At 41.6% G+C, this 16408-nt stretch overlaps 1 protein-coding gene across 1 annotated transcript in view; it reads right to left on the bottom strand.

The window, feature by feature from the left end:
* ptprm (protein tyrosine phosphatase, receptor type M) overlaps positions 1-16408 on the bottom strand; it is a gene marked incomplete in the record, with an annotated part of 229034 nt that overhangs the window by 180620 nt on the left and 32006 nt on the right. The window contains 1 exon segment of the mRNA XM_023964783.1: positions 7132-7254. Coding sequence (XP_023820551.1) covers positions 7132-7254 — 123 coding nt within the window.

Here is a 16408-nt window from a genome sequence, read left to right as displayed (position 1 = left end):
CAAAGTATTACATTGGCAAACATTCAGGGGGAGATGCAGAAGACAGATTTGTATTTAGCCTGGATTTGCAACAGTTAACAGCCACATGAGACACTCAGCTTTTCCTTTAGTCATCTGCTCCTGACTGCAGAGCATAGCAAGGTAAAGCAAACAGCCTGTGAGCAGAGGCTCCACAGAGCTTCAGCTTTGTTGTTTGACGAGAGGCTTGGCTCTGATTTGTTCTTAAAACAAGCGGATAAAGTTGAGACCGGAGCCTCTTTCCGAGGCCCATTTGCTCCATCGATGAGCGCAGCAGATCACTTTTCTTGTTTGTGCAGCTCTTGTCTCTGCTTCCCATAATGAGAGTGCAGCTCTGTCATGTTTACACAATGAAAGAGGAAGACAAGCGGCTGAGGAAGAGCAGGGAGTCACTGTGAAACCAAGTCACCCTAATCTGCACCGTTTGTCAGGTTGAGAGAGCTGCTGTTTGTGTGCTTTGGGTCAATAGAAAGCCCAGAAAGGAGAGAAGAGCAGCAAAAAACAGAATCATTCCTCATTTGTCCATCGACGGAAACGAGTGAAGCAAAGCTTTAACACTGACAGTTATCTGAATTATGTCCAAAGGAAACATAAAAAGTAAGGACTACCATCACAATTTTTTTTTATTATTCTAACACCAAAAGTTGTGTCCTATTTTAGTCCAACAGAAGTCCAGAGAGGTTTTCCCATTTTATTTAGGCTTTTTTTGAACTTCCCATGCTCTTCTTCAGACACTTTGATTTGAAAACTGTCAATTTTACCAGAAAAGCTTGTTTACTTGAGAATATACGTTTAAAGTAAATGAACATTTCTATGGAGGTTATTGTGAACTTGGAGCATTTTTTATCCATTAACATACATACTAAAGGCAGCAGAGCTGTCGTGTCAGGCGCTAACCAGGACACCGTAAGTAATGTGGGATTAAGCGTCTTGCCCACAGATACTTCAACACATGGGCAGGCGGAGCGGGAACCAAACCTGTGATGCTGCAGAGGTCATCCAGCCATCTGCTCTTTTGTTTTTCTAGATGTAAAAGAGTTCTGTTGTAAAATGTCTTCAATGAGAAACAAACATTTTGAGTTTTGTTCCTTGAGCAGGTCGTTGCACTGCAGCTTAGGTGAACTCTCAGTTTTTCTGAGAGTAACAATGGATTTTCTTTTTTGAAAACTGTAAAAAAGGAACAAGTGTTGTTTAATATAAAATAAAAGCAAACCTCCCTGTGCCACCTTAATTTTTTTAATTTCTTTTAAAGAGACCAGAAAAAGTACTAGGGAAAACTCAAGAAGTAACAAAAATTAAATAAATGACCAGTGCAGAAAAGAGTCTGTTTCCAAAGAGGCGGGAGGACCGGGGAACCTAGAACAGGTTTAGAGTGCGTCACCTTTGTAACTGCCGTCTCACATCAATGAAGATGATGACAGAAGAACATTGATTCCATGTTTCTGCAGCCTAACCACCACATCCCCTGCAGAACCGTGACAAGCTAATTAGATCCTGAGTCTACGGACATAATGACTGTGTTAGCGCTGCGCTAATAGTAATGCAACAGGGTGTTTTCTCTGGGTTCCAGACCAATTCAAATAGAACGCCCTCCCCACTTGAAGCCCGTCTCTGTGGCCGTAAAGGCCAAGGCTGGACTGGGGAAGGCCACCTTCACTTCTAATGGCTGAATGAAGAACATCTGAAAAAAGATGCCGTGGAAAATAAAGCTGAGGATGCTGCTGTTTGAAAAATCAAAGCTCATCCTCTTTTTTAGAGATGTGACTTTGTTGTTTGTGGTCACAGAAAAAGACACTGTTTAAAAAAGCAGCACAGCGTCACACATACACCTCATTTCTTGAAAGACTGCATGACTTTTGCCACAGCAATGTTTTCTGTTACAAAACGAACAGTAGTACACTTTATTTTGATTTATTTATTTTAACTTGTCCTGTCCAACAGCTGGGCAGACAGATGAGAGCTGAGGGCCTCTTGTGTTGGACAGATTTTACTTGAACAAGAGGGGTTATTAATCTTCAGACAAACCAGAGGTATGTCTGAATAAACCCCTTTTGTAATTGAGGCCAAACTTTATTTGGGGGGGGGGGGGGGTGAAACCATGAAGCAGCATAAAGCAACAAGCTACTGGATGTTTATCATTACGGTAAGGTTCAAATGTAGTACAAATCTCACAGAACAGATAGTGTTCACACGCATACTTATGCCTTTAAACCAACTAGTGTGAAATCTTTCATTCATTCAATCAAACAAACTATAAGTGCAAAGGTGAGCTAACACCTGTGCTCAGGTGAGTGTTTATGTTCTTCTAAAATGGATGGAGGAACGTGAAAAGAAGGAGGAGGAGCGTCCAGCCACCCCCACACCCAGACCCCCGCCGCAGCAGCAGCGGCAGCCGGAATTCCCCCAACGCCACTCGGCAGAAGGCAGAGAACAACCGCCCCCCGGGTGATCACATCCGCCACCCAGCGCATGTACAGCAGTACACTTTGAATGACTGCCCCATGCCCCATAGTTAACCTGAAGCCTTAGCCACCTGTATGGGCGGGGTGATCCGTCCGGTTTCTGAGGGATTCTGTCTGATCCAATCTAGAAAAGTTGACTTGCTGCCGTGAAGTTTTTGTCCATTTTAGGTTTCATTGTTGGAAACAGGATGTAGTCTGAGCCTGATGTAGACGTTCACATGGAAAGGTTCAATTCCTGCTTCTTTTGGGTTTCAAAAAAAAACCTCAAACCCCACAAACATACGTGTCACACGCATCCCAAACACATGAACACCTAGAGAAATTGCCTTTTTCAGGCAGGCTGTGACAATGTAATACATGTTTCTTTTTGTCTGGTGTTTAAAATCAGGAAGTCATCTGATATTATAGTTTGCAAAGATTAAATTTTGTTTAATCTAAACATTTAGGTTCATGGGTTCAAGGAATTTAGGTACATTATTTGTTGACTTGAGCTACAGATAGAATTTTCCACATTGAGCAACACTTTTTCCCCATCTTAATTCAGGTTCTGAAGCCTCTGAAAATCATTATGTGGGAGAAATCAGAATGAAGGGACACCTTTTAAACCCAAACCCTCCAGGTCTCATTTGCTAATAAAATTCACAGAGGTCAAACCTGCCGACAGCCAGGCTGCTGCTTCGCAAATGTCAATGAAGACGAGGCTATTTTCACCGTCTGCCACCAATCAGAATCACTGCAAGGGTTAGAATGTTACTGTGAGCTAAATTTTCCAGAAGCTTTGTGCCTCCTAGAACATGAAAGAAGCTTAATAAAAATAACACTGAACAGATTTTAATTAAAAAAACCCGGCAGCATTTCATTTGATTCACCCTAAACCATTTCCAACTCATACAGAACCTGTTACTACATTAACTACATTACCTTAGACAGGCTTGGTCAACTGACCCTCATTATGTTCCCTGAAAGCATCTTTTACTGCTGCATTTCAATCAACCTCAATTGGTAATGGCGTATTATGTCATCTTCATTTCCATGTCGATGTTCAGCAGAAAAATGGATCATTTAATGGCCAATTTTACTAGTTCTAAAGCATGACACAACCCAATATTCTTCATTGTAGGGATGTCCATCCATCCATCCACCCACCCATCCACCCATCCATCCATCCATCCATCCATCCACCCATCCATCCATCCATCCATCCAGCCATCCACCCATCCATCATCCATCCATCCATCCATTCATCCACCCACCCATCCATCCATTCATCCACCCACCCATCCATCCATCCATCCACCCATCCATCCATCCACCCATCCACCCATCCATCCACCCACCCATCCATCCATCCACCCATCCATCCATCCATCCATCCAGCCATCCATCCATTCATCCACCCACCCATCCATCCATCCATCCATCCACCCACCCACCCACCCATCCACCCACCCACCCATCCATCCATCCACCCATCCATCCATCCATCCATCCATCCACCCACCCACCCATCCATCCACCCATCCATCCATCCATCCACCCATCCATCCATCCACCCACCCACCCACCCACCCATCCATCCACCCATCCATCCATCCACCCACCCATCCATCCATCCACCCACCCACCCATCCATCCACCCACCCATCCATCCATCCACCCATCCATCCATCCATCCACCCACCCACCCATCCATCCACCCACCCATCCATCCATCCACCCATCCATCCACCCATCCATCCATCCACCCACCCACCCACCCATCCATCCACCCATCCATCCATCCATCCTTCAATCCATTCACCCTCCATCCTATTGCTGTTGGGCGAAGGTGGGGTTAACCCTGAACAGGTTGTCAGTCTGTTGCAGAGTCAAACATTCACACATGCATTCCTCTCACCCAACTGCCTTTTTACCAGAGAGCATAAAACTACTGTAGGTTACCTCAGCGGTAAAGTAATCACTTGTTTATCATCCAAGTTATTTTTTAAAAATAGGTAAGATCTGTGAAGTGGGATTATTGAATTATTGAGGCTGTAACACTAAACACTTTTTTTTTTAACTTGTCCTGTCCAGCAGCTGAGCAGACAGATGAGAGCTGAAAGTCTCTTGTGTTGGACAGATTTTACTTTAACAACAGCGGTTATGAATCTTCTGACACACTGGGTGTATATTTGAATGAATCCCTTTTGTAATTTAGGCTAAACTTTGTTCATCCTATTTATATTTGTAGCAGTTTTTTGTTGGACCAGACAGAAAAGAAAAGGAAGGAAGAAGAGAGGGATGCCAAAGCCGGCGGGGGGTAGGAGGGTGATTGTAGAAGGGGGGGGGGGATAAAACCATGAAGCAGCATAAAGCTACAAGTTGTTGGATGGTTATAATCATTACGGAGAGGTTCAGATGTAATACAAGTCTATAAGGGCGGGGCCTGTCCACACACACACTCAAATGTTATAAACAGACCTGCTCACATAAAAACATGTCAACACAATCCAACTAATGTTCACACACGCATACCTATGCATTCAGACGCACATGTGAAATATTTCAGTCACGCAAACTACATTCACACTTTTCTCTCTTGTTTAAACTCAAGGTTCAAACCGTCACAGAAAAAGAAGTCCCAGATTACAGAATGAAAACAAATATCTGATGGTGATCAAACATTTATGTAGGTTTAGCAAACAGAACACATTCTGTATATGAGACACAAAAGAGATTGGCACAGAACACAATGCACTACGAAAAGGAAATCAATTTAGTAAATAAATAGAGCATGCAGAATTGCACTAAAAAATTGCTACGCAGCAAAAGGTTGACACAATTTAAGTGGGGGAACATGGTACAGATGTTTTTCTCTTTTCAATATGGGTAAAGTAGAGATGTACACAGAGATGACAGCAGCTTGCATGCTGCAATAGAGAATAAGCTCTCACATAATAATTATGCTCCATTTCCATGCATACAGATAGATACCACGTGTATGTGAAGTGTTCTCAGACTGGGAGAAACACCTCTTGACCAGAAGTGGGACTTTAATTAGATCTGTCAAATGCAGAGACTACACTGAGTGTTAATTTGAGGGTCAAAACTTTTCCAGATTCCACCGTCACCTTTGCCCAGCCTCCATGTGTCCAGACATTAATCAAGTGTGAGACGAAGCAGGCGCGCTGGTTCAAACACATCAGCAGGATGCACACAAACAGGTTTGAGACCACTGAGGGCTCTGATAATTAATTCTCTTCCGTTCTGTGTCCAACACAGTCTGTCTCTAATGAAACCTTTGAGAAATTAAACCTCAGATGGAAAACTAGAATAATATCCATTAGTTTGTGACGCTAGAGTTGTCAAAACATGAGATGAAATAAATAGAAAAATCTCATTAGTGTAATTCAGAAAGTTCAGCTGCTCCGTGTCGGTTCAGATGAAATTAAAAAGGATTAATGAAACAGTCAGACATGGACTGTGTGCCGCACACACAATGCAGGAAGGACATGTTCATGAATATGATGGACAGACCGCTCCAAATGTTTCTCTTAGACCACATCAGAGGCTTTTGCGTCACTTCCTCTGACCTAGACGTAAATCACACCCAACACCTTCAGACGGCATATGACTACCACTTTACATAGAAACAACAAAATAGAGCAGCACAACACAAAGGCACACATTCATACATAAAAACAACACAAATATCCACATTGTTGTAACCCAGTTATTATATTACAGTGTTAATTATACAGAGGAAATGGAGTGTGTATGCTATGCTAGGTTTCAGATGATTTTAGTGAGCAGCAGTCAACAGCATGAAACACACAAGACATGCATCTGTTTTCTGGACATGAATAAGTTCATTTTTATCAACATTAAACTAAAGTGTTGCCTCAGTAAATGGCAGGTTTGGCATTACATTTGTCTCAAGTTTTTCAGGTTCATCTTCAGAAGGTTTGGAAACATCCAGATACATAGGAGTGAATCAGACAAACCCACAAAGTCACTCAGTTCAGGTAGGAAGGTTCTGCTGAAATGAGTGTCTGAGATTTAAGTTTGATGTAAACGCCATAGGAAGTACATCATGACCTTTCATCATTCACCAATTCTTTATGTTCATCTTTTCAGCACACTAGAAAGGCTGCTGGTTAGATGATGACACAAACTTGTGCTGCAGAGGACAAACAGGTGACTGTGGTGCAAGGTATAGCAACTGTGACCAAATTCATTTCAATCCCAGCATGCTTTGTGTTAAAGAGCCTTTGGGAAAGACCTGGAACCCCTTTTTGCTTGAAATGGCTTGATTGGTGCCTTGCCAGAAGGCTCTACTGCCATTGGTGTGTGAATGTGAAGAGGTAAATGGGAGCTGCTTTAAGGTGCTTTGGACCTTGAAGGAAGGAGGAAAGTGTTCGATAAATATGCGATTCACCAACAGGCTGAGATGGATAAAGCCCAAACATGATGGTATCTATTGCAACAATTCTATATTTGTTCATAAACTGTGAAAAAGGTATTCTTTAACATGCAAAGAATCTGCTCAAAACTGCTGATGAGTGCTTCTGGAATAAAAATAGTCTGTGTCAAAGGCTCGGCCTATTGCAATGAAATATTCTCTGCATGAGGATCCCCCCGCCTCCCCCTGAGTCAGAGTCCCCGTGCTCACCTGAGGGCATCCATGGATCTGATGAAGGCCTCTCTCTAGTATTAGCTTGCTCCCAGTCAAGGTCATCATCTCTGCCTTGGCTGTATCCACATGCTTCCAGCGGCTTTTCAAAGTTACAATCGCCTGCACCAAAAGGAAAAATATACCATTAGACAGTTTTAATTAACTTGCTGATAAAATAAACATAAATTCGTTTTCTTTTTTCGCCTCAGAGGGAGAAAGAAAAATGGAAGGGGAGATGGAGTGAAGGATCACTTGAGTAGACGATGCCCATCATTTATAGCTATATTCCAGTCCCATTTCTAAATGACAGATATGAAGTGTCCAGACTCCATCATTGTTAAGCATCATGTCCCATAAGTGCAAAACCATCAGGTGCTGATTGATTGATTTTCCTCGCCTGCATTAGAACTTTGCTGTTCATGTGCCTTTACCCCGCAGAGCCACTCCAATCGCTTTATGAGCTGCTTGCAAAACGACAGCAAGCAACCATTAAGGCCAGGGCTTGGCATGTCATCGATTAGAACAAATAATTCTTTATTCTTCACACCTTAAAGGCCATACAAAGAATGTGAGCTGAGCCCCCCCCACACACACACCAAAGTGCTTTTTAATTCACTCATAAATCCCCCAAAAAGTCAGAACAATGTGTGACTGGAAGGAGTTCATTCAGAGTAAAAACCTGACGAATAAAAGATTTCTGGCTTTTGTGGTTGGTAATTGTTTGAGGGCAGATGATTTGGACAGAATGGCGTTTTCTTTAGCACAACTTCCGATTTTAACAGCAGTTGTGCAGCATTGTTTAAAAATGTATTTTTTACACTTCAGTGTGATCAGTGTTCAGTTGAAGCGTTTCTGAACATGGAAACTACAGATTTGATTGCCTCTTTGAAAACAAAACCAATATTTCATAGCATACAAGCACCCTCTGACATTCAGCTGCTTAAAGCCTACAAGCAGGCTTTTTGTTTTCACATTTATCTCTGCGCTGACATTTATAGTCCATGTGCAAATGAGGAGAGCACAGGATCATTAATACCCACCAATTGGGCAGCTGCTATGATGAATTTGAACCATTTCTTTAGTAAGGATACAGAAAAGAGTGAGGTGTCAGTCATTGTCACGTGGGGCTATGAAAAACCGGTCTTATACCATCAGAAATTAGTTTATCACATATTTTAGACGTGTAATCCCAACAAACTCTGAGATACAGGCTTTTAACAATGGGTATGAAATGTGAGTTTTGTTTCCCGATGATTACTATGATCACATAAAAACACCAGTTCTGCTTTTGGTTCCATGGCAGAATTCAAGACATCTGTTGGGGAAGTTGTTTTCTCTTGGGTTTGATTCTGAACTCTGTAGCAGATACTTCATTTTTCTGAAGATCAGATCAATTGTTGGTCAATTGTCAAACTTCTGAGTTTAACAAAGAGTCTCTCTGGGCTGTGGCCTCGTTACATTTTTACATCTCAACATTAAAACACTTGCACTTTCCCCATACAAATGGTAAAGGGTGTATACTTATGTAGTGCTCTACTACCTTCTCAGAAGGCTCGTAGCGCCATACAGTCACAGTCCCATTCACACACGGGACACTGGTGCCAACCTATAACCAGCAGGAGCAACGTGGCCTTCAGTGTCTTGGCTAAGGACACTGTACCACATGTGCAAGCAAGGCAGGAACTGAACCTATGATCTTCCAACTAGAGGTCAGCCACTCTACCTCTTCACTGTGACTCCTGGAGTTTGCAAATAACAAATGCTAAACCTAAATGTCCTTTATTTTCTGTTTTTGGCTGAAGCCACCACTACAAAGACAGGGCACCATGACAGGAATGTAACAGGATGAGAGGAAACTATAAATCAAGAAACACTGATGAAATCCTTCCACAAGATGTTCTGCAACAGTCTTGGAAAATTCCCCAAAAAGCTCTTTCAACCTTTTATTGACCTGCTTTATGGCTGCATCACAAATATCCACCTGCACATAATGCCTACCATCTAAAGACCAGCTTGGTGTCACCATTCCCACCTTTATCACCAGCAGTGTTGGGAATCTTACATTAAAACAGTAATTACTTTAGGACAAACACCTCAACCCTCCAATGCTGAAGCCAAATTCTGCTCAAGACTTTCAAGTCTTGTTTTACGGCAGCAACAACAACATAAAGGATAGGCATTAAAAGCAGCAGGTTTGTTAGGTCTGTGCACATTTGTGTGAATTTCACACTGTAGTGGTATGTGCACAGTGGTTCTGTTTAAAGAGCATAAAAGATTGAGGAATGGTAAATAGATTGAAAAAAATTTCAAATCAAAATTTTACACTATTTTTGGTATTTGTATTTGACATCAGTAAAATTTACTTTGTCTTGTTCTGCAGGTTAACAGTGTTTTTGAAGGAAAAGGAAACTTCTTATTAGGTACACTTACAGACCAGAAGTTAGAATACTGTCTGAATTAAGTTCAACTATTGGTAATTAATATGATGAGATTCAACTTTTCATAAAAATTGTCCAATACTCTTCAAGATGACCTAGTGCAGCTGACAAAGTATTATAACAAAATAAATAGTTTTTTGTTTTTAAGATAACAAAAAATAAAGAACACGAGCAGCAGCCCAACATCATGGCAAAGAACCATCACTGGTTCCTTTTTGGTGTGATGTCATGTGTCAGTCCCATGCAAAAGTAGATTTGCTCAACCTGTCTGACAATGGGAGGCAGGAAAACACCAGTCTGCCCTAGTGCCTCAGCGTCTGCACTGGTTTTTGCAAACTACTGCCGTCCCCCAAGGTAGAAACCACAAGGCAATCTCAGGTCATTTAAAACTGGATATAGACTAGCCGCTGCTAACCACAGCCAGCTTAAAGCTTTAAATTCTTGCAGCTAAACCCCTCAGGGACTGAGAGGCCTTTTCACTACAGCCTCATTTCACTTATCTATTGGCAGAACGTGCCAGCTTCTATCTGGATTGCATGTATATAGACTCTGTTTGGGGACTTGGGAACTTGAACTGTGGGTAGGGATTCAGACGATCAATCTCAATATCATTATCAATCACATCTCGCTGTTACACATATTGATTCTGTGGGAAATCAAGAAGTTAGAGGGAAGATTTCCACAGATAATCCGCTTAGCTGAGCCAAGTGCTTGTCAGCAATGTTTCATTTAGGAGAAAACTGACAGACCACAGCAAGTGACAGCGCAGAACCAAAACAAAAAAGCTATGCTGCATTCAATGTTAAAAAACTAAAATGTTGTTTTCAAACATCTTTGCCCAGAAAATGTTTTTTAATTCTTACTTTTTATTTAAAATTATTTAATTCTACAATTTTCTGCATTTCCAAAGTTCTTTTTTGATAACCCAACAACTAAGTGTTCCAAATGGACACACATCAGTTCCAGATCAAGCCCGCCCATGTCTGCATGGGTGCGTCTGCATGACTGCGTCTGCATGACTGCGTCTGCATGGGTGCGTCTGCATGGGTGCCTCTGCATGGGTGCGTCTGCATGGGTGCGTCTGCGTCTTCATGGGTGCGTGTGCATGTGTGCGTTTGCATGGCTGCGTCTGCATGGGTGTGTCTGCATGGGTGCGTCTGCATGGCTGCGTTTGCATGGGTGCGTCTGCATGGCTGCGTTTGCATGGGTGCGTCTGCATGGGTGTGTCTGCATGGGTGCGTTTGCATGGCTGCGTCTGCATGGCTGCGTTTGCATGGGTGCGTCTGCATGGCTGCGTCTGCATGACTGCGTCTTCATGGGTGTGTCTGCATGGCTGCGTCTTCATGGGTGCGTTTGCATGGCTGCGTCTGCATGGGTGTGTCTGCATGGCTGCGTCTGCATGGGTGTCCATGGTTCCGTGTGCAGATCTACATGTGCTTGGTTTTATGTGCATGGAAGACGACAGAAGCTTTCTCTTTGCATGTGCTCCATTTTGACAGATGATTTTGAAGCTACGTGCACTTGCAGCGGGTTTATCGCTGTCGTTTAACGAGCCTGTCAAGAACTGCCAGTAAATGACTTCCAATCCATCTCCATTCTGCTGAACCTGTCAGCCACCAATTAAGATGAATATAGATTCTTACTCAGATAAAAGGAAGATCCTCATTGTCATTTTTGCTAAGAACTAAAACTGAGGATTTCTGGTCTGCCTGCACTGAAGAATCTGCGAAGAAAAGCAAATATTATGCAGCTGCTTTCCTTAAAGTTTGTAGTCAAAACCCCTTTTAAGGACAAACTCTTTAAATAGTGTCAATTCAAGGCAGCCATGGAGGTAAATTTGTTGTTTGCTCTACAAGTTTGTCCTGATCTTACACAACAAAAACACTCGGGGTTTTAAATTAACAACCGCCCAGTCACTAAATGGGGGTAAAATTTCAGTTTGGCGGGTAAAAAACAATTACACTAGCAACTTTGTAATTTCTCTGACGGGGGGCTCAAACCCACAACTATGTACACAAACACTACTATACACTCCTACAGAACAATACTACAGTATTCCCCTTTATTCGCGGGGTTTAGGGACCAGAAATACCCACCAATACGGAGAACCACGCCAACCTCCTGTCCATCACTGATCCTTCCTCATCAAAAACCCCTTCAGGAACATTTCAGATGCTTTGTAAAATATTAAAGAACTTTGGAACATTGCTCAACATAAAGAGTTTTTCTTCAGATCAGTAGACTATACTGTAGCGTATTTTATAACATTAGGAGTCTCTCTGTCTCTGTCCTAAAAATCCAGGCGTCCGTTCTTCCTCCATCAGTTCATTACCAGATATCCTGCAGTGCGAATACAGCGTTGGGCACGGAGCGTCAGTCCGGCAGCAACGTGTTTTCAGCCTCGCTTCTTCCAGAAGAGGCCGGTTTCATCCATCATTCATTCATCTGGATGATAATTATTCTCCAGGATTATCTTCCTCAGAGTTCCAGGATAATATCCGGATGCTTCCGTGTTAGCTGATTTCTCCATGCAGGGCCACAAACTTTGGTTAAAGCAATTCAGGAACCGGTGGAACCAGCTGTAAAATATTCTTTAGCAGCCGGCGAGGAAGCCGGCATGACGGCGTGCTCCTCATCTCCGCCCCCCTCCTCCCCGGCAGCACCTCCTTTGCTTAAAGACTCAAACATGCGACTTGAGTTGACTAAAAAACTGCAAACACGTGAAACCGCAAATAGTGAAACGCGAATAAGCGGGGGAATACTGTACAGAGCCACACAAACACTTCTGTATTTTTACACTAACACAAACTCACACACTCACACAAACACTACTTTACACTGACACGAACTCGACTACACACTCACACAAACACTACTATACACTAACACAAACTCACACACTCACACAAACACTACTATACACTGACACGAACTCGACTACACACTCACACAAACACTACTATACACTAACACAAACTCACACACTCACACAAACACTACTTTACACTGACACGAACTCGACTACACACTCACACAAACACTACTATACACTAACACAAACTCGACTACACACTCACACAAACACTACTATACACTAACACAAACTCGACTACACACTCACACAAACACTACTATACACTAACACAAACTCACACACTCACACAAACACTACTATACACTAACACAAACTCGACTACACACTCACACAAACACTACTATACACTAACACAAACTCGACTACACACTCACACAAACACTACTATACACTAACACAAACTCGACTACACACTCACACAAACACTACTATACACTAACACAAACTCGACTACACACTCACACAAACACTACTATACACTAACACAAACTCGACTACACACTCACACAAACACTACTATACACTAACACAAACTCAACTACACACTCACACAAACACTACTATACACTAACACAAACTCAACTACACACTCACACAAACACTACTATACACTAACACAAACTCGACTACACACTCACACAAACACTACTATACACTAACACAAACTCAACTACACACTCACACAAACACTACTATACACTGACACGAACTCGACTACACACTCACACAAACACTACTATACACTAACACAAACTCACACACTCACACAAACACTACTTTACACTGACACGAACTCGACTACACACTCACACAAACACTACTATACACTAACACAAACTCGACTACACACTCACACAAACACTACTATACACTAACACAAACTCGACTACACACTCACACAAACACTACTATACACTAACACAAACTCGACTACACACTCACACAAACACTACTATACACTAACACAAACTCGACTACACACTCACACAAACACTACTATACACTAACACAAACTCGACTACACACTCACACAAACACTACTATACACTAACACAAACTCGACTACACACTCACACAAACACTACTATACACTAACACAAACTCGACTACACACTCACACAAACACTACTATACACTAACACAAACTCGACTACACACTCACACAAACACTACTATACACTAACACAAACTCGACTACACACTCACACAAACACTACTATACACTAACACAAACTCGACTACACACTCACACAAACACTACTATACACTAACACAAACTCAACTACACACTCACACAAACACTACTATACACTAACACAAACTCAACTACACACTCACACAAACACTACTATACACTAACACAAACTCGACTACACACTCACACAAACACTACTATACACTAACACAAACTCGCCTACACACTCACACAAACACTACTATACACTAACACAAACTCAACTACACACTCACACAAACACTACTATACACTAACAAGAACTCGACTACACACTCACACAAACACTACTATACACTAACACAAACTCAACTACACACTCACACAAACACCGCTACACACTAACACAAACTCAACTACACACTCACACAAACACTACTATACACTAACACTAACTCGACTACACACTCACACAAACACTACTACACACTTACACAAACTCAACTACACACTCACACAAACACTACTATACACTAACACAAACTCAACTACACACTCACACAAACACCGCTACACACTAACACAAACTCATCTACACGCTCACACAAACACCGCTACACACTAACACAAACTCAATTTCACACTCAAACAAACACAGCTACACACTAACACTAACTCGACTACACACTTACACAAACTCAACTACACACTCACACAAACACTACTATACACTAACACTAACTCGACTACACACTCACACAAACACTACTACACACTAACACAAACTCAACTACACACTCACACAAACACTACTATACACTAACACAAACTCAACTACACACAAACACCGCTACACACTAACACAAACTCAACTACAAACTCACACAAACACCGCTACACACTAACACGAACTCGACTACACACTCACACAAACACTACTATACACTAACACAAACTCAATTACACACTCACACAGCTACACACCAACACAAACTCAACTACACACTCACACAAACACCGCTACACACTAACACAAACTCAACTACACACTCACACAAACACCGCTACACACTAACACAAACTCAACTACACACTCACACAAACACCGCTACACACTAACACGAACTCGACTACACACTCACACAAACACTACTATACACTAACACAAACTCAATTACACACTCACACAGCTACACACCAACACAAACTCAACTACACACTCACACAAACACCGCTACACACTAACACAAACTCGACTATTCTCTTGGTCAATATCACAGTTTTTTTTTTATTAAAGTAAGGAGCAAATATATATTTTCTTTGATTTGCTTTAACTGAAGATGACAACGTCGTTATGTCCGAATTGGGTCCAGCTATTATTTCCAGGTCTGAGATTTTCACCATCCCAAAAAGAATGCAATAAAAGTTTCCCAAAGAGAAGATCTCCACAAAAGTAAACATATTATCATAAATTTTACAAAAACATTGCATTTTTTCAACAAAATGCTTATTTCAAGGAAGTATTTCAAGGTTTCACTGGAGCTAATTAAAAACTACAGAAGAAAAATCTGGGCCACGCTGCACATTAATCAGACTAATGAGCCATTTTATGCTTGTGTGTCCTTACATCCCAAACAAATCAAAAAAATCAAACTTGTAATACTGGATTGGAACAGACCGTGCACAGTTAGAAGTCTAAGTCTGTGCAGGTGAAAGGTTGCTGGGAGGATCTGAGGCCTGGCTTGACAGATGTGGATCAAGACAATATATTCCCAGTGGGAGCTTTTTTAAGGACCATCAGAGGGTCCTAACATCACATTTCAAACCAATTCAAACCTTTCCTTCCTTGTTCTGAAGCCTCATAATTGAACTCTTCAGGGGAAAAAGCAGCTCCATGGTCCGGGCTGGGCTCCTTGGAGAGGGAAAGCCATGATGGGGACAAGAAGCTTGTGATTGACTTCACCCGATGTGATCTCGTGATTCCCAACAGCATGCAGGCTGCTTTGCAAATGGGTGGGAAGATTCTTGGTTTTTCTTGAGAGCGTGCCTTTCTTTATAGAGCCGTGACATTTAAAAAAAACATGCATAAAATTAGACCAATAAAGGCTGATTTTAATGTGACATTTTGAAGCTGCCGAGAATTCATCATGTGCATAATTACCCCCAAGAATAATTATTACTGTGAATTATCTTAGTCATTTTGAAGCAGGTTAAGTAATGCTGAAAGCAGATCTACTTGTTGACAGAAAATATGTGAAGGCTGGGCTGCACAAAGCCAAACAACAGAATAAAAAACAGAATTATTATTTTTTTTAAATCATAAAGTATCAGGGCAAATTAACGCAGTGAATTTTCAGTAAATATTTTATGTTTTCATTTTTACGTAAAGGAATTGTATTTATTTATTTTATTATTGGCAGATAAATAATTGTGTTTGTTTTCAGTAAAATGTCTCATTAAAACTTCAAATCAAAACCAGCACCGGTCACTGGATTTTCAGCCAATGAAGGAAGGAGCAGGAAGTCTAGCAGTGATGCTTCATGCAGAATAATGCATTACAAATGAAACTTCTCAGCTGGTTTGTTATCACTCAGACAGTCAAGTGGTATGAATAAATCAAGGATACAAAGGAATTCCCTCAGTCATTAATATGATTAATTTTTAAATCCAATTATTCCAGGGCTGCTCATGACCTATTTTCTGATTTAAGCGTCCCATCAAACCCCAACAGTACAGAAAGGAGCATTAAATGTTTCAGAGGAAGCACAGGCTTCTATAAGCTGTTCC

This window comes from Oryzias latipes, chromosome 17 (genome assembly GCF_002234675.1).
Source record: "Oryzias latipes chromosome 17, ASM223467v1".
Lineage (NCBI taxonomy): Eukaryota > Metazoa > Chordata > Actinopteri > Beloniformes > Adrianichthyidae > Oryzias > Oryzias latipes.
Note: the sequence above shows the minus strand (reverse complement) of the source record. Positions and strands in the feature narration are given on the sequence as shown.